At 39.9% G+C, this 26,320-nt stretch overlaps 1 protein-coding gene across 3 annotated transcripts in view; it reads left to right on the plus strand.

Moving 5' to 3' along the window:
* Positions 1-26,320, plus strand: part of FBXW7 (F-box and WD repeat domain containing 7) — a 174,827-nt gene that overhangs the window by 132,499 nt on the left and 16,008 nt on the right. For 2 of the 3 annotated variants that reach the window (XM_021530198.3, XM_021530199.3), the window contains exons 3-5: positions 11,573-11,655; positions 14,735-14,876; positions 22,049-22,183. In XM_021530198.3, coding sequence (XP_021385873.1) covers positions 11,573-11,655; positions 14,735-14,876; positions 22,049-22,183 — 360 coding nt within the window. Of the gene's footprint in view, positions 1-8,927; positions 9,106-11,572; positions 11,656-14,734; positions 14,877-22,048; positions 22,184-26,320 lie in introns of those variants that run through there. The other variant, XM_021530200.3, reaches the window with a different exon arrangement.

Consider the following 26,320-nt stretch of genomic DNA (forward strand, 5'->3'; position numbering starts at 1 on the left):
CTGCTGTTCCTCACTGCTGGTTTCCCACAGTGGTGGGAACACAGGCTGTGTTCCTGTGTTCCTGCCTGCCCAACTGCACAGGGCATTGCCACATGATGGGATGAATTTCCTTGATGCTATAAAATGGATGCCAGGATGCCATGCCTAAAACATTGGAATGTTTGCCTTTGTAAACTTGATGCACGTGCACAGGTAGATAAAAATGTATAATAAATCAAAAACCATGTGTTTCCACAGAATCTCTCTTATTTAGTATGTACCATGCACAGGCTACCTTGTTAAGCAGCTTTTTCAGAGTAAAAGCACCTTACTCCTGTAATTTCAAATCCTTTTGAATGCTTGGTTTTGTAACCTTTTACCCCCTTTAGGTAAAACAGGTAGAAAAAGAGATTTGACATTTTTAATAGTTTTTTCTTTACATTCTTCCTAAATCCTTCTGGCTTAATCTCTAATTCTAAGAATTCTTCTGTCTGTAGCCTAAAGACTCACAAATACCCCTTTTCATTCTCACATACCACAAATGATGACAGAAACTATTTTGTAAATAAATTTGTATAGATTATGGCAGACAAACAAGTGCCAAAAGCACTTCTCATGGCAATTGAAATTAAGCTATCTCAAAAAAAAGAAAAAAGAAAAAAAAACTTAACAGAAAACAGTAATAGATACCAGTCCCCCATTTGTATTCAGCACAAAGGACAGACATTTTAGGTAAGCCTTCCAAGTCCAAACACACATTTCTTCTTCTGTACAAAGGTGATTTGCCAACCTGCTTATATTTGAGTGAAAACAGTTTGAACATTGGTGTTCAAAGGCAGAAATGTACAATTCTCCAATCTGGAAATATTATTGTCTATATAAACAATACAACTCAGCTCTGTGGTTGAAATATTGAAAAAATGAACTGAACACTATTAATTTATTTTGTATTGTGTTTGTCATCTGTTGATCAGCAAGGAGGGCTTGTGCTTTGTGTGCCTGCGAACAGTCTCTATGAATGTTTTTTTAACTTTGTGGACTATTGTCACATGCAGAATCTGTGAAATGACTATTATAGGAATATAAGGTAAAATTATTTTAAAAATACCCCAGGCAGTGACTGCTATCTTCATATTGTGCCAACAGAATACCTTGTGCCCAGGTGGCCTCTGGTTGCTGGTGTGGCAGCCACTGCCCTTGACATCAGTGGTGTGTGAGGATATCTGGAAGAAGAGTGGTCCAAGGGAGGGAAGTGGATGGGATGTGTGGTGCCAGCTTCCTCCTCAGTGCAAGTGTGGGAGCCAGCAGCTGGCAGGGGTTGCTCTGCAGGGCCACCCAGACTTGCCCAGTGTGTAACAGCAAGGTCATCACTTCAGGAAATTTAGAAATGTCCTTTGGTCTCTGAAGCTGCTGTGACTCAGAAGCACAGCCTGGTTCAATGTGAACTTGAGTGATTAGCACAGCTATTACTGCATCTATAAATAGAATTCATCTTACAATATATTAAGTTTAATGATATAATAAATAGATTACAGTTAACTTTAATAGGAGCACAATGAATGTAGACGCAGTTCTTACGAAGATCTGCTGCCATTAGAGACTGTTTTGCAAGATGTATTATATGTAATATCTTCTTCCTTTGAAAAATAAATAATCTTGCAATACTGTGTAAAAACAAAACTCAGTAAAGCAACTCATAATGTTCCTGTTGCACAGAAAGTGGTGAAGGATGTGAAAGTGCAGGTTGCATTATCAACCTTAACTCTGCTCCATATGAATATGCACTATGAAAAAAAATGTTTATTATATGCTAATACTGCTAGTTTTAAAACAAACCATGTATTTCTGTGTAGGAAACTTGCATGTGGTTACTGTCACAGGGAATTAAAAGCAACAGGAAGCTTAGCTGCACTGATATTTTGTTTTAATTTATCTTTTTCTTTAACAAGAAGAAAAATGCTTTGGGAAGAAAAATGTTCTGTTTCTGTTGGTTTTATTCAGTGAAATAATATAGAGCTCTAATGAGACAAGCTTCCTGGAGTTACGTGACATGTTTAAAGAAGGTTGGCATTATACCCCCCTGCCTGTGGTTCACCTTGTTGTGCTTGTTTTGTGGTAAATATTTGAGTGTCCATTTCCATTTATCACAGACTGAAATACATTTTTCCATGCAAATAAGTTGTTCTGGTGACAGTACAGTCCTCTGGGTTGGGAGGACAAAGCCTAAACCCCACAGTTTGTTGCCTTTTCACCCAGGGTTGTAGTTTTTCAAGTGTTCAAGGTAAGGCAGCTCTTCTAGGGGCTTGAGGAGGTTAAAAAGGAGAGTGTGGGCTGTACCTCTTGCTATGCAGGCACACACATGTGTGTGGCTGTGCAATGAGGGAGATGGGGAATCTGACCTGGCTGGAAAATAGCCTAGCAAAAAGGTCCCAAGGTTAGTTACCACTGTAGTTGACCACAGAGCCATACAATGAAGTCTGTGGTCACACCTGAGGTGGTGATGTGAGCACAGGAATGAATGGCTAAGGGCAGCCACAAGTGCAGGAACTGTTCAGTTTTTTCTTCTTCTCCCCAGTGGCTGTGCTGGCTTAAATGCACACGAAGCTATAGCTGAGAGAGTGGTGACTCTAGGTGTAAATAATAGGCTTATCCTCTCTGCATGGGACACTCGGGTCATAGCTCCTCATACCTCTTTCTCAGTGGTATAGCTGGCTCAAGGAGTTTGTGCCCTGCCTGTGAATTGCTCATTTGCTTCTGCTGCCTCAGCTGTTTGTGAAAGCATGGTAGAAATTTAAACTAGCAACTAGTTCTAAAAGAAAGAAAAAAGAAAACCCCAAGGGTAAAAACTTAAACCCATCTCTCTTCACCCTGCATCAGTTAATGAATGTGGTTCACAGGGTGTTTCTACAGGTGTTTGTTCCTGCAGAAATAAGGGCAAGAGCCATTCGGGGACAGGAATGAGCAGGTGAGCCTGGGACATCTTTAAGCTGGTGTTATCACCAAGGAAGAGTGCATGGATTTGTTCCTTTCATTAATGGGCATACGACAGCTTTGGCTGTACTCCTTTAAAATAACCTAAGCATCGAAGCATATGTTGCAAGTTCTGTGCCCAACTACAGGGAACCAGCAAAGAGGACAGGATGTATGACCTTCAGAGGGGAGTTCTGCTCTGCTGGAGACACAGTGATGCTGTATTACATTAAGCCTGTCTGTGAAATCTCCTTGCTCTTAAAACATAATTTGAAGTTTATTATAAGCATCCAGTGCTGAAGTCTGTTATATGCACTTCATGTTTAAATCCTCTTCAAAGCTATTTTTTACAGCCATTAACTAGCACACCTTTTGAATTCTATCACAATGTATTTAGAACTCTATTTGATTAAAGGTAGGTATGTTAAGAAAGTGGTTTATGGGAAATCTCTGCTATAGATATATACCTTTGAAATGGTATTTGTAATCAAAGTTCACACTATTCTAATAGGATCAGGATATATAAATAAATATTGATTTTTTTCAGTTGCTACCGATGCCATTTCCCTCCTTGCAGAAACAAATCTTAAAGTCTTTTTACAGTTTTGTTTGGCTGCAGTACCTTACTTTGCATGGAAATCACTGATAATCATGTGTGGGGAATTTCATTTTGAAAGCAGTCTTCAAAATGCTTTGCCAAGAAACATTATACAGTTAGTGAAACAGTTTAGTATTACCTATCCTACTTCATAATACATATTCTCCACTCCACTTAAGTAAGCTTTGGAAGGCTTCATGCAACTTAATGTAATGCCTCTCTGGATCCTTCCTCCCTGTTGCTTTCACCACTTCCTCCCAAACCTTAAGTTCATCAGTATTATAAAAATGTAATTTATCATTAAGCTGCTGATCAGTGCACATTGCAGTGTCCAGAATTGCTTGTATTACACTTGAACTACACATGATCATAAGTGTCAATTTATTCCTGTAACTGTGTTGAGGCAAACATGCAGGAATGAACCTTTCTAAGCTTGCTGCCCACACTATAAATAAATTGAGCAGAAATTCCTCTATCTGAACTGCTTCCAGGGAGCCAAGCTGCTTTTGTTCTTCCCTCATAGCTGTAATGTAGCAGCTGTTGGTCACAAACCGGTGCACCTAAATTCATTTCTCCAGCTCTGTTGTGTGGCATTAATACTAATGGTATATTCTACACAGTTACACCAGTGTGATAGGTGCATCCTACACTGTACCCTTGAACTTCCTTAGCCAAATACCCATTTTCCTTAACTGGTCAGTGTGCTAAACCTTTGTCTCACCCTGCCCACAGATCTGGAATTTACCTATGAAATACTTCCAGCTCAGCAGTTAGGATGCATACTAATAAATCTCAAATCTGCAGCCTGTAAGGCTGCTGCCTAGCCCAAACTAAACTGTGAGAAACCGTGAGAACATGGGGTTTCTATGATCTCAGTGGGTCAGTTGTTTAATTTCATTATAATTCAAAAAGAAAAAGATCTGACAATAATAGCAGTGCCTTTTTGTAGTGGAAAGGCCCACCCTGAATTACTTTGAAACATGTTAAACACTTACTATCGTGTGGAATATTTTTCACCTTTTCTGAGACCCTACACATGTTGGACTCTAGCATGTGCCTTTCTCATTGAGTAAATGGGAACTTGGGCTTTTAAATGTAGGTGTCCTAAGAAAAGCTGTAGTTAAATGTCTAAAGCAGATGGCAGAAGTACCTCTCTGTGGGGCCAGATTCTTGCCTGAATGGGAGCATTTGGCAAATTAAATGAAGTATGTAGCTGGATGAATAGGTCGAATATAGAAGACAAAGTGCTGGCTGCTGCAGCTGCCCAAACTAGATTACTGAGCAGAAGGGGAGTGTTTAAAGCCTAAATGGGTCCAAATTTGAGAATGGGAGAAACAACTAAGCATGACCATTCTTCTCAGGTCATCTTCACCCTGTGTCCAGGGTAAGTCTTGCACAGCTAAGGATTTGGCCCCTCCCGCTTAGGATGTTTGATTTCCTGGATAGAAAAAAACCCGCAATCCTATTAGACAACACACAAAAATCCCTCTGAAATGTTTCTAAAGGAGTCAGTCTGCTAAGCGTCTGCTAAATGTGCAGAGTACACAGAATCCCTTCTGGCACTGTCTTGAATGATGCATTTACCAATATTAATGGAGATACCAAACCATATTGCTCCACAGTTCCTCTTGCAGACATTATGCTCCTGACACGCATATGTGTGTGTATGTGAAGTGCCAATTATGGTTTTTGCATTCCTTGGTTTAAGCACCAGTGTTTTAATGCTGACTGGCCATTACCACAGCCAGACCATCCTGTGGTCTCTCCACTCAAAAATGTTTCTCCAACTAAAAAAAAACCAAACCCAACAAAAAAATGTTGTTTCTTTGGTCTGTTGCACTGTAATCTCTGTTCTTCTGGGGATTATATAGCTCTGCGGGTGATTTCTGCAATTCATTCTAGTCTTTCATTAGAAGTAATAGACAGTCTTAATTACAGCATGCCACATGACAAACTGGTAAAGGTGCTAGAAGTGTTGCCAACAGGAAAAGAATTGGATGCTGTGAATTTTTTTTTAATTAAGAGTTGGCAGTACTGACGGGAAATAAGATTGGACTTGTGTCCATTGAAAACTATGTAATTTTGGTGTAGACATTTTTCTAAATGTCATGGATTGTATGTTGTTTGTGGTTTTAAGAACTTGAGAAATTATTGTCAGCTCAAACAAAGTAAGACCAACCTTTGAAATTACATGCATACCAAACAGGGAAAGAAATGGTAATTTTTGATTTTTCTCTTAACATTGCTTTAAACTGTAGTCTTCCTCAGTGTACCTTAATTTGTGATGAACATTTACTTTATACCATTAAGTATTCCTGGGGCATTAAGTTACTGTAGTAAATATTATTTCCAGTGTTGGTAGAGATGTAAGTGAATGCATCATCTTTGCTACTTGCTGTCAGGCTCTCAAAAGCACCTGCAGGGTTGGGGTCTTATTCCTGCACCTTTGTATTTCCCCAGAAGGCAGAGAGTGAATATGTATGACCTCAGTCTTCCCAGGTTAGGCAGTTCCACATTACTTCTACAAAACCTATATTAATTTCCTATAAGGGAGATTGTAGTGCATTCATTACATGATCTTTTTCTGAGGACAGGGTGGTTCTCAAAGTCAAGAGAGAGAGAGAACCCTTTCTAGAAAGGAATTTAGAGTGGGAGTCTAACAGTTGGTGCCCTCAGCTTTTGGTGGAGCATATTCTTCTCCAGTAACTAGGGAGAGCCTAGGCTGTGGTTAGGCATTTTGGGGAAGAGCAAACATCCAACTGGAGTAATTTTGCAATTACTCAGAAACTATCAAACTTAGCTTGAGATAGAAGGAATGGTTTTTTATTTGTGGAGAATCAAAAGTTGGACCACTACAGAGAAAAATACTAAAAAGGTGAGAGCCAGAGCCATAACCACAAGCAATTTTTGTTTTTTGCTCTGAGAAAGGCAGACTGCTAAATGAGAGATGGTCATTGTTCAAATGTCACATCTGTCTGTGATATCTGTATCTAAAATTAGGAAAAACCCCAAACCTTTTGTGCAGAATAAATACCTGACATACCAAGTTTTCTACCATTAGCAAATGATTGTTGGGGTTATTACATGGGTCCTGACTGTGGCAAAGTGATTAGTAGTTAAGTCAGTGGGATTTTTTACCATGAGAGAATATCTGTCAATCATGATCAAAAGAGAAGTAATCTGCAATAGCAGTACTCCAAAAGAGAGGAAAATAGTAATTTCTAATTATTATTCAACTCATTGACTGCTTAATTCCAAAGCACATTTTGTTGAAAAGATAAATCTAGCCATGCTGTCAGATTACACTTGCCTTTGGGCTGGGGGAGAGGCTAATCCCTGGGGATTTCCTGCCCATTCCTGCTTCTGTGCTGGAGCAAGAGTAGCCATCATCCCTGCTCTGCATTGAGTGCAATCACTGATGCACTCGAGAAGGGGCAGAGATAGCTGCGAGAATCACAGGACATTAGGCAAGCACATATATAAAGTACTTCTAAGTTCTCACAGTGATAATGTTCAAATTCTTTCTTACTCTGTGGTTTGAGTATTAATTTGCTTCCTGTGATTATTTACTGTGTATATGCAGCCTGTGGGTTTTTTTCCCCCTTCCCTTTTGCATGTAATGTGCTAGCAAAGGAAAGCAGTTATAGTCTCCCGGGATATGTACAGCTCTGTTCATATCTGAGGTATGAAGTCAACTCAAGACCATTTTGTTCTCATAAAATATACAGCACTGCAGTTTAGTAGATAATGGCATAAATGCCAAGATTTGATGGGCAGAACCATTTTCACTGGGAGATGAAAAACACTGCGAGGACTCAGTGCTGGATGAGAGATACATAAAACCGGAGAGGGGCAGAATCTGTGCTGTGGGAGTAGTGATTTCACCTTATCTGGGTATGCTAACACCTGCCACAATTAGCATTGGCTAAGTAATAATATATAAAAGATTTTTTAAAGTACTAATGAGGAAGCTAATGGATTTTACAGAAAGTGCTTCCACTCCTTTAGATATGTGTTCTGTAAAGGTAGAACCTTTTTTTGTGCTGCTTTGGGTGATAAAGGAGATAGTTTCCCCTCAGATCCGTAGGAAAGGACTACATGCTTCCTTCTGTTTGAGTGCGTCGGTCTGGAGGGCTGCTGAGCATCTCCAGTTTCCACCTGGGGAAAATTACAGGGGAATGCTGCAGCTGCAGATCATGTTCAGAGTATGCTCTGTTCTGAACTTGGGCAGAAAACTTTGCAGGAGGGAAAAGAAAAAAAAAAAACAGAAAAATTTCTGAAGCTTGAGTTGTCTGTATAAAAATTTTAAAAATCAAGCTGCATAGCTTGCCGTGCCGGTTCCAGATATCTGTCTGAGAGCCCAGCCATATGTCAGGAACTTCAATGCCCTTGAATCGAGCCGTAAGGGTGAGCTGGACAGATTTTGTTGATGTGAAGAATGACCAAAAAAGGGGCTTTTTTTAGCAAGTAATTACCAAGGGCTTTCCTTGTGCTTTCACTGAAATACAGGTGAGAATCCTGCGTAGGATTTGAAGCCCGAGCTAAGATGGCTTGGTGCCGCCCAAGAGCTGCCGCGTACGGGAGAGGGGAGCGTGTGCGCGTCCAGGCTGTTCCAGGTGCGCGGGGAAGGCTGCCTGCCTCCCTGCTGGGGAAACCCCGCTCCTGCCTCTGACAGCTCCGCCGCGGCTCTGCTCTGGATTAGTAGTTTAATGTGTATTACATAATTGCTGGATTCGGGTCTTTCAACAACTAAATCTTCAAAAACCGCTTATTCTATTGTCTAGCCAATAGAGGGTATTTTAGCATCTTTTTTTTCCCTGGCAAAACTGTAGCGCATTTCAAATTATTCTAAAATTACCCGCACTTTTGAAGGACTAATTTGAGTCTGTCCACGGAATGCAGTCGTGGACGAGTCCGGCCAGGCCTGCCGAGGGCGATGGTATAATTATAATTAGTGGAAACGAGCTTGTTTTGCACCCGCTTGGAAAACCGTGGAGAGAGCGGCACTGAGAGAACAGAGCGAGGGCTGGGGGCAGCCCCTGCCTCGGAGGCGGTGCGGGAGAAGGGGGCGGGGGAGGAGGGGGAAGGTGAAAGGGGGGAATAGCCGCAAACCCACGCAGCGCTGGGGGTTTTCTTAAAATTTCTTCCCCTCTGCGCGGGGCGGGGGCGGTTTCCCGGCGGCGGGGCCCGCGGGTCCCTCCCGGCCGCGCATCCCGCAGTGCCGCGCCGCCGCTGCGGAGGCGGGCGGGGAGGGAGGGACGGGGCGGGCGCGGGGGGCGGGCGGAGGCAGGCGGCGGGCAGGGCGGGCAGGGGGAGCCGCGCTCCGCGCAGGCAGGGCAGGGCAGGGCCGGGCCAGCCGGGCCGAGCAGCGCCGCCGCCGCCGCCCGCCGTGCCCGAGCATGTCGGCGCGGGAGGCGGTGACCTACCTGCCGGAGAAGGGGCTGTACTGCCAGCGCCTGCCCGGCCGCCGGGCCCGCGGGGCGCCGCCGCCGCCGCGCAAGGGGAAGCGCGCCGACACCATGGGCTTCTACGGCACCCTCAAGATGATCTTCTACAAAGTGAGTGGCCGCCCCCTCCCCTCCCCGCGGGTGCTCGGCCGCGGAGGGCGAGGAGGGCAGGGAGGGGCGGGCGGGGGCCGCGCGTCCCCCGCGCCGGCGGTCCGCGGGCGGAGACGTGCCGGCGGCGGGGGCTGCCGCCCGGCCGTAGCTGCAGTCTGTGCGCTGCCGGGGAGCGCTGCCAGCGCTTGGTGGCGGGCGGTGATGCGGAATGCAGTTTGCTGCCCCTTCTTTTCATTTTATATATATATATATATTTAAAATTTTTCTCTATACAGCAGTCTCGGTTAGTTTGATAAATAAACGTTGTCTGAAGGAGTTGTGTTTTCCTAGCGACAAATTAAATGTTTAGAGGGATGCTCGACGGTTTGCTCGACGGTTTCTGTGTTTTGGTTACACAGAGACCTCACTGATGTCTGAATCTTGTACTAGACCTCTCTGCTGTAGAGAAAGTTTTATCTTCTTCATATGATAAACGGCATTTTTGACCATCTGTTTACTTAGCACCTTCTGAGATACTGGAAGTCACTCTGTGTGGTGGACCCCATGTGAAAGTTGCCTAAAATGTCTGAAAATAACCCATCCAAAAGAAACAGGTGAAATTATTATTAGGCAACATAATGCATATTGTTTTCTTTGCTAATGCAAAAGAATAAACCACCAGAGCTGATTATTCTTCTGTAGGCTTTCTACTTTTTATTTTGAAGATGTGCTTTTGCAAAACTGAATCTCCCTCTTGTGAGGAGCAGAAGTGGAATATGATGGTGATAACCTGTCAGAAAGGCAAGCTGGAAATAAAATTTTTTCTTGAACAGGAAAAATCTTTTCTGAAAAGTCTATTATCAAATACTGGAATTCATTCTCAAACATCTTACTTATGCTTCCGGTAATTTTGATGGCTCACCCACCTAGCACAGCAATAAAAGATGGTATCCATTATTTTTCAATGATCCTTGCAACTGGTTTTCTTGGGGGGAGCAGGGGGGATTGCTCCTCCTGGGGCGTGGGGAGGCAGTGAGGGTGAGGCTGGTGATTCGGCAGCATGCAGGGTGGTTCTGGCTCAGTGCTTGTCTGCTGAAATGCCATGGAGTGTCCCATGTGAGGCATAGGCAAGAAAACACAGCTACAAGGCAAGCTCTTCTGGTTGTGTTGTAGCTGTTCCCATAAAAACAAGCCTTAGCTTTCCTGTGTAAGCACTAATGAAGGAGAACACAAGATACTCAGTGGCCGTTTTTAGGTAAAGCTATAAGGGTATTTTCAAAGTATAAGTAACCAAAACCACAACAAAAGTATATGGACCATAAGCTTTAGAGAATCCTGTTGGCTTTGGGGTGTTTTAAGTAGGTAGACTGATACAATAAATGGTTAAATAACTGTATTATAATACAACATTTAAAAATATTAAATCAGTTGTGTAAGAAAGATGCCAACTTTTAAACTGCATCTTAAACATGAAACTTTAAAAAAAGGAAGCAAATGATTATACTAAAGTCAAAATGTAATACAAGTAGTTTATGTATTTTGCAGCTCACAGTTGTAAACAGCAGTAAACATTCTTCTGCTGGCTAAACTGTTGTGGTGTATCGCATCTCAGAAAAAAAAATAGGAAAATCAACAAAAACTCAGAAGTTGCATTTGGCACATGTATGTCTCATTTAGTCCAAAAGTCTGTGGTTAAAGATTACCCAAATATGTAGAAAGTAATCCCTATTTGTCTGCCTAGATGAATATGGCTTTCATTGGTTTCCATCTCTTTGGTAATTTTTGCAGTCTGGCTTCCCCTTCTAGCAGCTGCCCTGTTCATTATTTGGTTTTGATCATATCTAATTGTGGGTGACATTCAAGACTGGGGTGTAGTGTTTTTCATCCTTGCCCTTCTTGGAAAAATGCTGGTTAATCTGTCACTCAGTTTTACTGCCGTTTTATAAATGTGTTCAATATACAGCTTTAAAATAAAAGTATATACAAAAGGAAAGATACAGTTTTTTTTTTTCTTTTAGGCCCTGAAATAAATATTATTTATAATGCAGACAGGCTACTTAAAATGTAACCATTTCAATGGGAGACTAAGCAATGAACCTGAACAAAAAGAATCCAGGGCTTTGGTTTAGTTCTTTCCCTCCTCTCCTGGGAGGACAGAGAGAGAGCAGCTTAGTGAATAAACCAACACAAAATAAATTAACACAGTTCTGCACACTTTTACACAATTTGGAAATTAAAATAATGTAATTCCAATAGATTTTGGACCCTAAAAGAGCAATAATACATACATGCACTCTATAAAATAGGTATCAAATATTGTTGAATTCAGAAAATAAAATGCTGCTGTAAGTCATTTTATGAGTGTCAGATTTTGAAATTTGGTATAAAAGTAGAAGGTAAAAATGTGTTAATTTTACAGAAGTACACATAAGTAATATTGATTGTGTAACTAAATCCGTGTTGTTACTCTTTTTCCCTCACCTTGCAGATGAAGAGAAAGTTGGACCATGGATCCGAGGTCCGTTCTTTCTCTCTGGGAAAGAAACCCTGCAAAGTCTCAGAATACACAAGGTAATTAAATGCAATGACAGATCACTGGATCCTGACTCCTGCATATATCCTGTCTTTCCAATTGCTGAGCCTGATTAATTAAGCTCCTCTTAATGTTAAAACACTATAAAGCAAAGAAGAGGTGGTATCAGCATTTGTATATTGCTTTGCTAATTTAAATTACGTGAACTGAAGATGAGTTTTAATGAAGTAGCTAGACTTGCATTTCTTCAGTTGAGGTTTGTGTTTCATTCTAAATATAGCATGCCCATTTACTTAAAGAGACTTTTTGAGGGCTGGAGCATTCTTGGGAATAAAGTCAATCAGATTTTAAAAAGGGACATAACGATAAACCCTAAGACTATTAAAATTGTGATCAAATGTATCACTTTGCTATGGTAACAGGAATGAGAGAATGGAAATTCATGTAGGCAGAGCAGACCATCTGATCTTAACAGGCACACACACGTACTTGCTATCTGCAATGTGAAAGTATTAGGGGTTCTGTTCTGCTTCCTTGCTACTCCTGTGTGGTGCCAGGAAGCACAAATAGCTGCTGCTGTTCCCGTCAGGTGCTTCGTGGGGTAAAGCACTCCTAACCATGAGCAGCAGCAGCGGAGCAGGACTCTGGTTGCACGCCTTACAACTGCATTCTTACTATGTCGTTGCCATAACAATTGTGCTTGGAAGTTACACTGCTTCCCATCCTGTTTGGATTTACACTATTTTGCGTTTTTTCCCCACTAGAAGCATAATCCCTCCCATGAGCCTCCCAAGGCTCTCTGAAAATGGCACTTCTTTTGAAAGTCGCTGATGACGCTTTAAGTAGTTTATATTTTATTTCTCTTCCTTTAAGAGGTTTATCAAGTGATGAGTGAAAAGTTAGGCAGCAGGTCCTAGGGTTACTTTTCAGATGTGTAAATGCTGCAGGAGAGTAAAGGAGGTGATGTGCTGTTGCTGAGAGGCACTTGTTGCAGCTTCCACATCCCCCCAAGCCTGCAGGTGGTGTCTTCTGATTTCTGAGTCTGTCTAATGGAAGAACTCTCTTGTTGGACACCGTTTTTTCAGGTGACACAGGGGGAGTTCTCTGCACTCCCAGAAGAATAAACAGTTCAACAACAAAGAAAACATGCTTTTTTGTCAAGTGTGCCTGTCGGGTTCAGAGGAACTGCTGGACTTGTCCAGCTTCCACAGAGACCTGACTTGTTGTTTCAGGGGGATGAAAACATAGTGGAAAAATGGAGCACAAACAAGTATTTTGTGCTTTAATCTGAGGTGAAAGGAAAGAAGCTTTTAGATCCTGTTTTGAATAACTGTTTTTGACTAAGAACCAGTTTACAGCAGAAGAAAGTAAAGTGTAACAGTTCTACTGGGGCAAGTTCAAGGCTACATACTGCTCAGAGCCAAGAAAAGCTAATGTCAAGTGCCTTATTTTGGACCTTGAATGATAGGCCTTGTGCTGGATCTCTATGCAGGTGATTAGAATGACTAAGCTATAAAATCACATTTTTATTTAAAAAAATACTTTTAACTGGCATTACTTGGATTTTGAGTAGTTACTGGCATAAAAGAATACTTAAGTAACACTTGATCCTCCTCCCTTAAACTCTATGATTTGGTTTTATCTGAGTAATATGTAGGCAAATGATGCAGTTCTTGTGTCTGCTTGTTTCCATTTTCCCTAGGATCAGGGATTCTAAAATTGACCAGCTGATGAACTTTGTTTGCATATAACAGGTAAAGTCAGTAAACAAATGCCATTAGGAGGATCCTTCATCTATGAAACAGTATTTTCATACCAGCTTCTGTTTCTGTTATTACTCAGCAAAATGAACAGTTAAAAATAGGCTTGCTCAAACCAGTCTTTACTTTTCTTGACCAGTTTGGGTAAATGTTAGGACATGCTATGATTGTCCTTCAGAACAAGGAAGAGTAGAGTGAAATATTTGTAGAGCATAATGAGGTAAATATTAAAATGAACTTGCCTTGCATCATTTAAAGCTATTCCTGTAGCCACTGAAAAAAAATCAGTAAACCTTCTAAGCTCAAGCCTACTAAAAAGCTGCGTTTATCCTACAAAAAAGCAGAGGGATTTTTGAAGTCTCACACTACATTTAAAGTGTTCATGCTTGTGCAAATACTACTGGGGTACTATATTTCCTGCTAGGGAATACAGCTTTGATATTCTGTGAATGAAGTACTTTACATTATTATAAAAAGCAAAACAAAACCAACCCCCCCCCCCCCCACAAAAAAAAACCCAACAAACCAAACACCTAAGCCTGAAAGTGAAAAAACAACCAACCAAACAAAAAAAAACCCAAGCCAGAAAAATAGTCAGCTGTATTTTTTTAGACTCTCCCAATAATAGCTTAATCCCAGCTCTGTTAAAAGCTCCATTCCATACGAATGAGCTGGTTTTTAACATGTCAGAGTGAAAAAAATCAAACCGTAATTCAGAGAGCACCTTTGGCTCCTTTTCACGTCACACACCCCCCATTTAATTCCTGTGTCATTCCATCAACACACCAACTTTAAAAGACCATATAGAGTATTTCAAAGCCCAATTCCAGACCACTAAGACACTAGAACTTCTTGATATTACTAGCTCTTTGTCAACAAAATATACTAAAACCTAAAAATATATTTTTTTTCCTTTCTGTTTGGAGATGAAGCAGCACTAGCACATTTCACATACAAGAGAAACTCTGAGATCTGGCTTCCTACATCCCTCATCAGAGGCAGCAGTGTAGCCCAGAAGGAAAGGAAATACTCTGGCAGGGAAAGGAATATGTAAACCTGTATCTTTACACAACTTGCTGGGCAATTTACAGAGTGATAATTTTTCAGCCTTGAAATGTGATAGCTATTTATCTCCTAGTTGGAGGGGTGGCACTGCAGTGGTAGAAGCAGGCAGATTTATCCAAGTGAGGGGCTGACCTCTTGAGTGACCAGCAGAACAATTCTTCATGTTAATGCTTTTGTGTGAAGCTAAAGAGTTTAAGTAATAGTTGCAAATTATGTACTAAAATTTTTTTGTTCTCGTGTGAATTTTCCTTGATGTTTTACCTATGGCTGTCACTTTCCATTTGTGTGGCAGTACCACGGGGCTGGTGCCATGTTCCGCCACGCCGACGACGTTTGGGGACCTGCGGGCAGCCAACGGCCAGGGACAGCAGCGGCGCCGCATTACATCCGTGCAGCCACCCTCCGGCCTCCAGGAATGGCTGAAAATGTTTCAGGTAACCATGCTTGCAGAAATAAGCATCTGAAGCAGCTCTGCCTCCATGGTTTATGGAAGGGAGCGCTTCAGTAGAGTTGGTCCTCATTATACATCCCAGAATGTCTCTGCCACTGATTTCGTGTTCTCTTGCAATAACAAATGGGCATCAACTTTAAGGAATGCTTGTTCCCTGTTTCAGCAAAAAATAACAGCTTTAACTGCTTTCTTAATAATGTAATCCTTTATGTTTAATGTTTTCACATCTTCTTCAAAGTCTGTCCAGTGTGTGAGGGCTACCTGCATGGCTTCAAGCCATTTTTGCTTGAGATTAGTAAGCTTTAATGCATGGTTTGCTTCAATGCAGTTATATCTCTAGATTTGTCACAAGTCTGGTGTCTTCTAAGAATAGAAAGAAAAGTTTATCAAAAATAGATTAAAAGGAAACTCAAGTGTGTATTTTTACTGATCTCTGTGTACTGAACGTGTCAGCCAGCACATGTGTACACAGCTGAAGGGAGGGAGGAAAAGAAGAGGTTTTTCATATCTTTTAAAATGCCTTCAGCAATGCCTAAAAATTACTTACCTGGGCAAAAGAAAAGATGTGAAGGACAATGCTATGGACCACTTGCACAGGTTGAAACTGAAATCTGCCTGGACACCAGTCAGGGAACACCTGAGACAATTTTGTGTATGTTAATACAAGCAAAGTCTGGGGCAAGCTTCTGCTTCTAGTCCACAACCTGTACCATGGAGATCTTAACATTTTGCTCTGTATTTTTAAGAAGCAGGGATGAATCTTAGTCATTGATTTGAAAAATGGAAATATTATGTCTTCCTATCTTGATTAATAAACTGTTCCTTCTAAAAGCATTTTCAAAAGGAGCAACTAACAAATACAGGCACTGTTTCAATTACTGTAACAGGCAAAGATAAAAGAACAATATTGTAGATACAGGTATCTATCATACAATTTTGCAGGCACAAGTGTGCTTTGGCTTGATTCATGCTGCCACATAATACCATTGATCTCAATCACTGTCAGTTCTGAACATTAAAATAATAATGTAGAACCTCTTTCCTCTTTATTTTTATACATTTATGATCTGCTTAAACCAGTGGAAGCTTGAAATTAAGATTCTTGTACACATCATTCAATTTCTTAAAAATATTCACATTTAATTACTGTGGTGTATCTTTTTTGAGACTGTTCATAAAAATATGTCTTTTTAACCCCTAAGAATCATATTTGAATGGTACTACTTATATTTCTATGGTAGTGTAATACTACATTGTATTTTAACATTTTGTAATGCTAAAACATTTGTACTAACAAAAGCTATTTTGTTACTGACAATATGTAACCTACTTTTTTTTACGTAAGATTGATAGTTAGTGATAGTTACATATTTCTGAAAAAGACTATGACAGGCTGAAGTGTTTGAGAGTGGTGCAGGCACCCACGACAGTAAGAGCAATGCTATTGTCTGTTTGGTTATGATATAGTCTATAAGCCCATGAAAATTTTGCCTATGTAGACAAATGTGTACAGTATGTAATGTAGAAAACATATTTCAATACATATGTATTTAGACAGTTTCAACTGGTCAAAATACTTAGTTACAGTACTAAATGCCTAAGTGCTGATCTATACTATTGAGAGAGAAAGGGAGGCCTCTCCTAACTGGAGATCATTGAGCAGCACTTATTGATCACATCTGTCACTGATAGTTTTTATTGTAGTCACAAAAGGGAGTCCCTTACTTTTGAAGAAAAGCTTTCAGAGTCATGTAGCTCTATCTCAGTGTTACATCTGCTTGCCTCCTCATTTTCTATGTGCTTATTTTTCACATGAGTTTCATGAAAGGGGCCAAGTCTTAAACAGCCAAATGATAAAAGCACATTCATAGGGGAGGTAGCTCTGCCCAAAGGGCAGGATTAAATGGCACATGCAGCATCATTCTTGCAATACAAAGTTTTTCCTGTAGAGAAACAGGAATGAGAGAGCTTTCTTTTTGTACTGTGTACTTGCTAGTCCAGCTTAATAGCTCTCTCATTTTATATGAAAATATATTTCCAATTAATTTTAAAGCTAAATTTCTAGAGGCATGTTTGGGGGACATATGTACTATTTCAGGTAGAACTGTTCTTTGGCATACAAACTGGCAGTGACCAGTGATCCTCAGCTATTTTGAGGACTCTCACCTGTATGTTGGCATTCAGTCCTTCTCCTGTATTTTCTTTTCAGATAAAATCAAGACCACTTTGCAATTATTAAGAAAACTTAAGATGTTCTATAAGGGTTTTTTTTAATTTACTTTTGATATGTACTTCCCGTTGTTATATTTTACAGTTGATCTAAGCCTTTTATTTTTAAGGAACAAAATAATGCAGAAGAGAGAAACAATTGTATAGTTACACTTTCCCCTTAAAAATAAAGTTGTAGATGCATTTCAGTGAAGTCTGGAGAGAAGACTAGAAAGGAATTTTATTAGATTCAAACCAGTTAATTTCTTAAAGGCCTATTTATTTTTTCTGGTTTGCAGTGGCTCTTGACTTCAGGTCTTTAAAATCCACTCTTAAGAGTTTTTAAAACCCAGTGCCCAAGTGTGTGTTTACAAAATGCCTTCCTTTATGAGAAGTTTTAAGTCACCAAATTGCTTGCCATAAGGAAAAAAAGTCAGCTGGATGCTAAGTTCAGTCAGAGTTGGTATTTGCTTTAAAAATTACTAAGCTCTCCATTCTTCCTGCTTCATATACTTAGGTTGTTGGGTTTTTTTATTTAAGTAATTTATTAAAAATTGGCATTTTCATGGGAAATTGATTTTGAAAAGTTGTTCCATATACACCAATGTAGGCAATCACTTTGAACAACTAGTGAATGCTATCATTTTACCTACAACTGGAAGCATAAAATGCTTTTGCCATATCTAGCTGGCAAGAGCACTGTTCTCTTTTTTTTTTTTTTTTTTTTTAACGTAAATAGTTGGCTTAGTCACCTAAATTCAAATTGTTTACCATTCTCCATTCCAAAGATGCTCAGGAATGAATACATGTGCAAGTCCACCTCTTATGTGAAGCAGGCATAAAGATTGTCCCATAACCAGCATTGCAGCATTTTCTGCTCTATGTTCTGTGCTGGGTAGCCCAGGTAGGTCAAGGGTTGGAGTTTCTGTGCATCCTGTACATGCAGCTCTGGAGAGATCTGCACTGCAGCTCCATGCTCCTCTTGGCTGCACCACCATTACTGCTTTGTTTCAGAGGAGTCCTGCAGACTCAGAGCAGATCTCCTGCCTGTCCCTTTGGTTTGGCTCTCTTGGCAGTTTTGTTACATACAAGTTCAGCTGCTTTCAGGAGAAGCTCTACATTGTCCAACCTCTAGCAGGGATGTAGGGTCTGAGCCACTCACAGCTCCTATGGACAAGGTCCTCCACATGGATGTGCTGCAAATGTTTAGCCCAGGGGACCAGACTGGGGACTGAGACTCAGATATGGGTTAATGAGGGGACTTCAGCACCAGCTGTTCCTGAATCCCTCCTGGTGTGACAAACTACTTGCTGTACAGCTCTACAGCTGTAGATGGTGTTTCTTTCAGTGCTTATATGCTATTTTTATCCAGACTGAGATACCCTCGAGGTGGGGGATGGCAGGGTTTTGGATAACAGATCCAAGAGCTGGACAGAAGCAGGCTCCAAGAAGAGCCCTTCTGCAGGTCTCAGTAAGGACAGACCTCCATTAACAGAATTTAGTAATGGAGAATAGCACCCTGAAGTTAAACTCTTTAAAATAGATTGTCCTTAATATACCTATTATAGCAAAAGGATATAATTGCTACAAGATGTAATTGTACAAATTGAAGGTAGCAGATGAGAGCTGAGCAATAGAAGAGTGCAGGTCATGGAAGAGGAGAGGTGCAGAAACAGATTATTATAAAAAAAAAACAGGTGCAGGTCAGACAGAAGGTATGAGATGGAAGTTGTAGAAGCAGCAAAGATGTTGTTTATATTGATTGTAAAAAAGGGAAGGGGGAAAAGAAGGGATGTATTTCAGTTAGGTAGTGCCATCATTACAGCAGCTGCTCTACTGGATGAGGAAATGGTGAACAGCCAAAAGGCTTTGGCTGAAAAATCAAAACCTTCCTCAGGAAATGGGAGCAAAGAGGGGTGTTTCTTTAGGATTCTGAAATCATTCAAAGAGCAGTATCAGTGGGCCCTGCTGGCTTCCCAAGGGCTAAGAGTGAGTGAATCCTGGAGTTATCTTTTCTAAGGGGACCTCTGCCCATAATAAAAGCTTTAGTAATAATTTTACATTAAAATGAAACTTCAGATTTGAAGACAAGGAAAGCAAAGGGAGACAATTAAGCAAAAGTAATTTGAAGATAAAGTATATTCTTTACAAGGATATTCAATTTGAAAGGCAATTGCCTGGTAGAAACCCAAGGTGTCTGGTCACGATGCCACCAGTTGTAAAAGTCTCTGGTCATCTACAAGGTTTGAAACTTTGCCAACTGTTTGGCATACAGTTACTTTTTCTTTCCCTTTTGCAACAAGGGAGTGTTGCAAAAGGGAAAGAAAGAGTTGTTTCTCATCAAGGCCGCAGTTATTCCTTATCCTTTCAGCCTAGTGAGCTATATGCAGTTTTCTTGCAAACAGATCAAGCTATGGGGCCCAGAAACAGAATTTACAAATCTTGTCTTCATTAATGCGAACAGTTGTGTTCATCTGGCAAGGCTTCCTCCCAGTTTTCCATGCCAGACATTTCCCTCAGAGACCCCTTACCAAATGTAGCTGGAGATTTGTTTGCTTAAGTGAAAAACTGAGGGAACAATGTCCTAGAGACAACATTTTGTAGCAGTTGATTGCTTAAGAAGATCTGTAGGAAGCTGCCTGTACCCATCCCCTAATGATGACAGACAGATAAAAGAGGGTTCTGCTTTTAGTCATTAGCAACTCTTTCCCATTCTTGAATCTTTTCCCTTTTCTGTCCAGATCTGTATTAAGTTTTAAAAACCAACTAAGTGTAAGAGAGTTACAGATTAAGATAGCATACAGTGACATTATTAATCAATAACATGTTGGTAACTGCTAGCAACATTTGCCACAGCAGCAAACAACACTCTTCAGGCAGAGTTCTAATTTAGTAAATGTAGCTGCTTATAAAATACGAGTAGACTGACCTTGGAAATTTATAAGGAAGTAGCACAAGGATTGCTTTCCCTCTTTTTAATTTTCCTAAATTCAAACACGGCTGACAGATGACATTAAAGACTGCAAACGTTTGTACCTAACACCAGCTAAGCTGTGGGTTAATGAAACAAACAGCAGTTGGAAAGTTGGTGAGATAAACAGTTCTTCAGTGCATGATTTATGGAGAACTGCTCTGTGTTGCAAATGTTTCTATTGAAAGAAATTTATATTAAAAGCTGTTTACAACAGCACTGGTGCAGCTTTGGCTGAGACGGTCTTGTTTCTTTTTAATATTCTGAGGTATTAGGTATGGGACATAGAAACCCTCATCTCCCATGGTGACACTGAATTCACACAGGTGATGGGGAATGTTTTCTTGCCAGCTTAAACCATGTTACCAATTGCCCACAGTGTGTGGAAAGGCTCAGGTCAGGAACCTCTTGCTCCATTAGGGTAGGCTGTGCAGTACCTGGCACACATTTGCTGCAGGGCAGGGGCATGGCAGTGGGCTGAGGCAGCTGCTGTGCATGGCTGCTCCCACACAGTCCCAGAGAGTGCTCGCTCCATAACGGAGCCACCCCCACTGCCATGAGGGACTCGGGTCACCTGAACGTCCCCATGGCCATCGTCTGGGTAAATGATACTTCTACTGACATTTCAAGTATTTTGATATTTTAATTAGGGAGAAATGATGCAATACTGTGATCTTTCTGTGTTGAGTAAAGCTGGGTATTTATCTGCTTTCCATTCACTTTCAGAAATTCCACCTTCTTCTTCACTTGCCCCATTGTTCTGGCAGAAACTGCACAGTACACTAACATTGCAGTATTGTGGAGACCAGAGTGAATTGTCAGAGTCAAATCCAGGGAACAGAGATTTAGAGCATGAGTAATAAAGGTCCTGAGATCCATGGCAGACTAATACAGAAATCTAAATTGTAAGGTATCTTGCCCTCTTTTTTGAAATTTGAGTTAGCCTCTTATGGTAACTGTAATATCATTTGTATGTGCTAATTTACTTGTAAATGTCACTCTAGGAGACATTTGAGAATAGAAATGTGAATCTGCTCTCAAAAAGTGTGATGTCTCATTTTCTCTCTAAGACTTTATTTGTGCTCTAATTCTGTTGCTAAATCAGCTAGCAATAGCTGTTAGGGGTTTTTTTTTGTAATTTTTTTTCTTTAAATTGTTTTCATATAACGAATCAAAGCTCTTTGATGAGCACAAATGAGTTTAAGACATGATTTTTAGATCCTCAGTATATTAAGTTACTATTTTTTTTCCTACAAACGATACTTCTAATCTGCTATGCTCACAATTGAGTGCCTTATTAAAATCTTCAAATTTTATAGCACCCATTAGTAAAAATGTGAAGTAAGAAAATTACCAATCAAAATTCTCTGTTTATTCAAGTGTAAGTTGATACTTACAAAATATGCATTGGTTTACAGCCAGGATTCTGAAATTACAACATTGTCACTTAGGGACACACTGTAGTAACAAGCAGAGAGTAAGCTAATGTACTTTTCAAGAAAGTTTTTTACTTTCCTTTCCTCTTACTTCAAGATTTTGGTCTACCAAATGAAACATGAAGGTTAAAAGCTATCATCTCACTTGAATGCACAACAGAGAAAGGGAGTTCATTCTATTGCAACCCCTCTGTTGTCTGTAGCATGTGTGTAGATTTCATCAGCTTCAAAAGAAGCTTAATTAATTCAATTATTATTACTAAATATTATTATCTATTTAATTGCCAATCTGTATGTATGCATATAACAAACCCTTTCTTAGCTTATGAATTAGTGTAGTAATTTTGAATATTTTGTGTTGATTAACTCCTCATTTTTGTGTCATTAGCATGAGCATTTATCTCCTGGCTTTTTATATGCTTGTATATAGTTCGATGAGGAAACTTAATTTGCCTTGTTGGCACAGCAGTGGCACTTACTGATATAAACCAAACCAGTTTGTTAAACTAAGCTCATTGTTTCTTTCCTCTTCCCTTGCAGAGCTGGAGTGGACCAGAGAAGTTACTTGCTTTAGATGAACTCATTGATAGTTGTGAACCAACACAAGTAAAACACATGATGCAAGTGATAGAGCCCCAGTTTCAAAGAGACTTCATTTCCTTGCTCCCAAAAGAGGTGAGACTTATGGGGTAATATTGCATTATGAAGTGCATTTCCTGCCATCTTTAAAACCTTCTGTGCTCATTTTGCCAATGTAGTGATGTAAACTCATGTTAAAGGTTCACAGTTTGGAACAGTGCCATAACATGAACACTGTAATTTCAGGTTGACATATCTCTTGTCTATTGATAGCATTTAGATACTTGGAAATACAGATGACCCCTTAAAACAAAATCCCAATAGCTCTAAAAATATCTCTATATCTTAATTGGGCCAATTGTGCTTTTTTTGGGGGGGAACTGATTCTGTTAGGGCACACACACACAAAGATTTCCTCTGGATGTAAGACCTCTCTGCACATTATTCTGTGAATGTAAGCATTATTTTTAATGCTGTAAGTGGTGAGTGTTTTGTTAATGTTATTTTTTAATTTATTTTAGATTAACGGAACCCTAAAATCTCTACCAAATAAACCAAAAGTAAACCCAGAAAAGCACTTCTTACTAAGGATCAAGCCAAACTGTAATTAAGCAGGCACCTTACAGTAAATCCTTCACTGAAAATCAGATCATGTTATATCCAGTTAAAGAGAAACTGAGATTTAGATTTCGATGTGTGTCACTAAGTACTGTCCACACAAGAGTAATTTGTGATGTCATCACAACTAAACATGAGGGTGGTTATGCAAGGTTATATACCCAGTTTGCTGCAGTTATTGAAAAAATGTATTTTAGTTGACTTATAAATAGTACTTCTCACCTTGATTGATTTTAGGGAGTTAAGTCTCAATTCCTATCACTTTGCAAAGCAAGTTCTTCTAAGTTATTCTGATGTTTGTATTTGGTTGCTGTGTTTGACATGGTTGTACTACTTGAAGACTGTTTTGTGTCTCTGTTCTTTGACACTCTTTCTGGCATATATCCTATTTTTGAATACTTGCATGTACAAACTCCTTCTTTCCTTTACTACACTTTACTTCCCTTGCTGGCTGGCATTTGTAAGGGTTGGAATCAATTTATGCAGCAAGTATTAACTTAGTACACAGGACATGAGATTAGAATTTAGAGAAGTAATTCCTGCAGCAGCCTTCTCAGGGAGTGGAAAGGACACTGGGGGAGGAGAAGAGTTCAGCAGCACGTCTGCATGGTTGCCATATTTGTAGAGAAGCTGTCCAAAACATCACAGGCAGAAGAAGGCAACAAGACTTTATATTTTGAAGAGACAGAAGATACTTTGCCACTTCTGCATTTATTCAGTCTGGAAATTTAACAGCGAATTGATAACATTAACTCAGAGATCAGTTCTCTTTGCATGATTTTGTGGCAATACTTACTGAAGTACAACAGTACAATCTTGTAGTTACACTGTAACTAAAGATCCTGTTATAATTTCAGTTTTCACAATTTCTTCACAGAAGAAATACAGTACTTAGCAGTAAAACTTAGTTAAGTTTCTTCACTCATCTGTAAACTACTTATGTTTAATTTGTTTATTTCTGGTGAGATTCCTGCCTCTTGAAACCAGAATATTGTAATTTGTAGCTTCATGACAGGCTGACTTCATCAGTGAAGCTGGCTTGAGTAATTTTTGCTTCCTAACCCCGAGTCACTGTCACCAAAATTAACTGAGTTAAAAAAAGCTGTGGAGCTGACTCCACCATCTCTGCTGTTCCCTCACCCAGATCTCCTCAGCAGGGCTGTCCCCAGCTGCTGAGTGCTGGCTGCAGTGGGGGTGATGCTCTGAGCTGTGGGGGCACGAACGAGTTGCTGGGGTCAGTAATTCCATGAAGAGGCTCCCCTGGCAAAGGCAGCATCCTGTGCAAACACGCTCCCTTGGGTTGTCGCTCCGCATTAACATCCGTGCTTATCTCCAGTGCTGTTGGATGCACTGATTTTATTACCAAACCAGAACAGGAAGATGATGTAGACAGGAGGGCTTTGCTTCAAAACCATTGTCTGCAAAGCAGAGACAGTAACTTAAATGCCAAATAACCATGGAAATGTGTATTTTCCCCCTGAGAAAACAGCAGTCAAACTGTTAATATGAAATAAAAACTCTTGTTTTCTTGCTGAGACTTTAGAAATAATTATTCCTATTACTTATGAAAATCAGGTTGAGAAACCAATAGACAAAGAGTTCTGCTGAAATCAGTCATAGAAATGTTGTTGGTTCTGTATGTCTAAGTGAAGAAAAAGGCAAAGGACTACTTAATATTTGGTGTTATTAACACTTCAACAGAGAGTAGTCCTAAATCCAGCTCAGTCAAAGGTCAGATCTTTGCTACCTGAAATTTTCTTATAACTAGATCATGAGCTGAGACAAAGGGATGTCATCTTTTATTCACTGCTAATCCTAAAGGCAGCTGTGGGCTGTGTTGACCACTGATGACTATTTAAATAAATGTAGTCTAAAATAAATGTTACCCATTTTTAACCTGGTTTAGAATCAGTTGGCTCATAGGTTTAATTAAAACCAACTTAGCAAATGTCTGTGTCTGTATAGATAGTAAGTTTTAAGTAATATTTAAACAAACTGCTGTCAACTGAGAAACATTCAGCAAAAAATGGAAAGGGGCCGTGTCATGTTTGAGTTTTGCCACATGCAGGTCTATGTGATATGTGTTAGGAAACAACACTTCTTCAGTAATTTCACATGCCAGGAATGAAGACAGAATGTCTAAAAGGACAAGTACTGTTGTTGCTCCTGTAATAGAGAGCCTTACACAAGATCCCAAATGCTGACTCCCTGAGTAAGGAGAGAAGAAGGTTCTTCAGGTTTGTGGCCTGGGGTGCCTACAGAATCTAACACACCATTTAAGGCACAGGTCCCTCTACTGTGAAGTGCTGTGTGCTCCCCATGAGCTGTAGGTTAGGACTTGCAAACAAGGTGTGTAAGCAACCAAAATGCAAGTATAGTTGTGTCATGCTGAATCTTTATTTCTTGCTCAGTCACTGGCTTGTCTAGATTACTAAATGTTTCTCACAAAATAAAGTAAAAATTCTTCTGAAGTCAACAGCTTGCCGTTATGACTTGCTTAGTAACTTTCAGTCTTTGCTGCTTTCTGTTTCTATCTATCTATCTATCTATCTATCTATCTATCTATCTATCTATCTATCTATCTAATCATAACTTCAGATAAAAATTAAATTCAAAGTCCTAAACAAAATACATGGCAAGCAGAAGTAAAAGTGGGTGATTTGATTTCCTTGACAGCTTCTGCATCCTCTTAATTACAGACAAAGTCTCCACTGTGAGCATGATAGTAGTTCTCTGCATTAATATTTATCAATATTGTTCTTTCTGGAGAGTTTTTAGGAACTCTGCATTTCCTGTGACTTTCCTGCACACTTATTTTCCATGACTAAGGAGTTGCATTGTTGCTGTCAAGTCGAAAAACTGTACTTGGTCATCACACCCTTAATGTTACTCTTTGTGTTTTGGATTGTGATTTATATGCCTCTGTTTAAAGCTTCATGGAGATGTGGAGATTTTGGGCGTTTTATTGTGGTCACTATATATGGCTTAGCTCAGTCCGAGAAGGTCTGAATTTTTCCCAATAAACTTCAGTTTTGTCATGTGGAAAAACTCATCTTCCACTTACTTTCTGGTGCCTATTAGGATTTGCCTAGTGGTTTTGGTAACAAACTGTACTAAAGTTACATGTCTTAATCCAACTGCATCCCAATCCATAAAGCTTCTTGTAACTCCACCCAGGAGTGTGTTTGAATTCTCATCAGAAAATGAGCAAGTACACTGCCTTTCCTATGGTTGCAGAGTGGTTTTGAGCTCTGGGGAATGTAGCATTTACTTGTTATGTATTTGGGCTTTCTGAGTGATGTTGCTCATCATAATGTACATTCCTATTTGTTCACATGGTGAGCACTGTACGTTTTAGTTCAACTCTCAAAATAACTTCTGTTTCAATTGTTAGCTAAAGTAACATAGACATAATTACTTCGGTAATAATTCTAATGATTCAAAGTAACGTGGATTACATTTTTTTTAAAATGTAGTAATTATTTCAGCTGGCACCTATTTCCTTTCAAATGCAAGAATAATTTTGTGATATGATCTGTAAGGATTTAGTTACTTATGATGATTGTTATATTTCCACATGCCCACAGGAATAAACTGGAGTCTGTTAAGTTTCAG

This window comes from Lonchura striata, chromosome 4 (assembly GCF_046129695.1).
Source record: "Lonchura striata isolate bLonStr1 chromosome 4, bLonStr1.mat, whole genome shotgun sequence".
Lineage (NCBI taxonomy): Eukaryota > Metazoa > Chordata > Aves > Passeriformes > Estrildidae > Lonchura > Lonchura striata.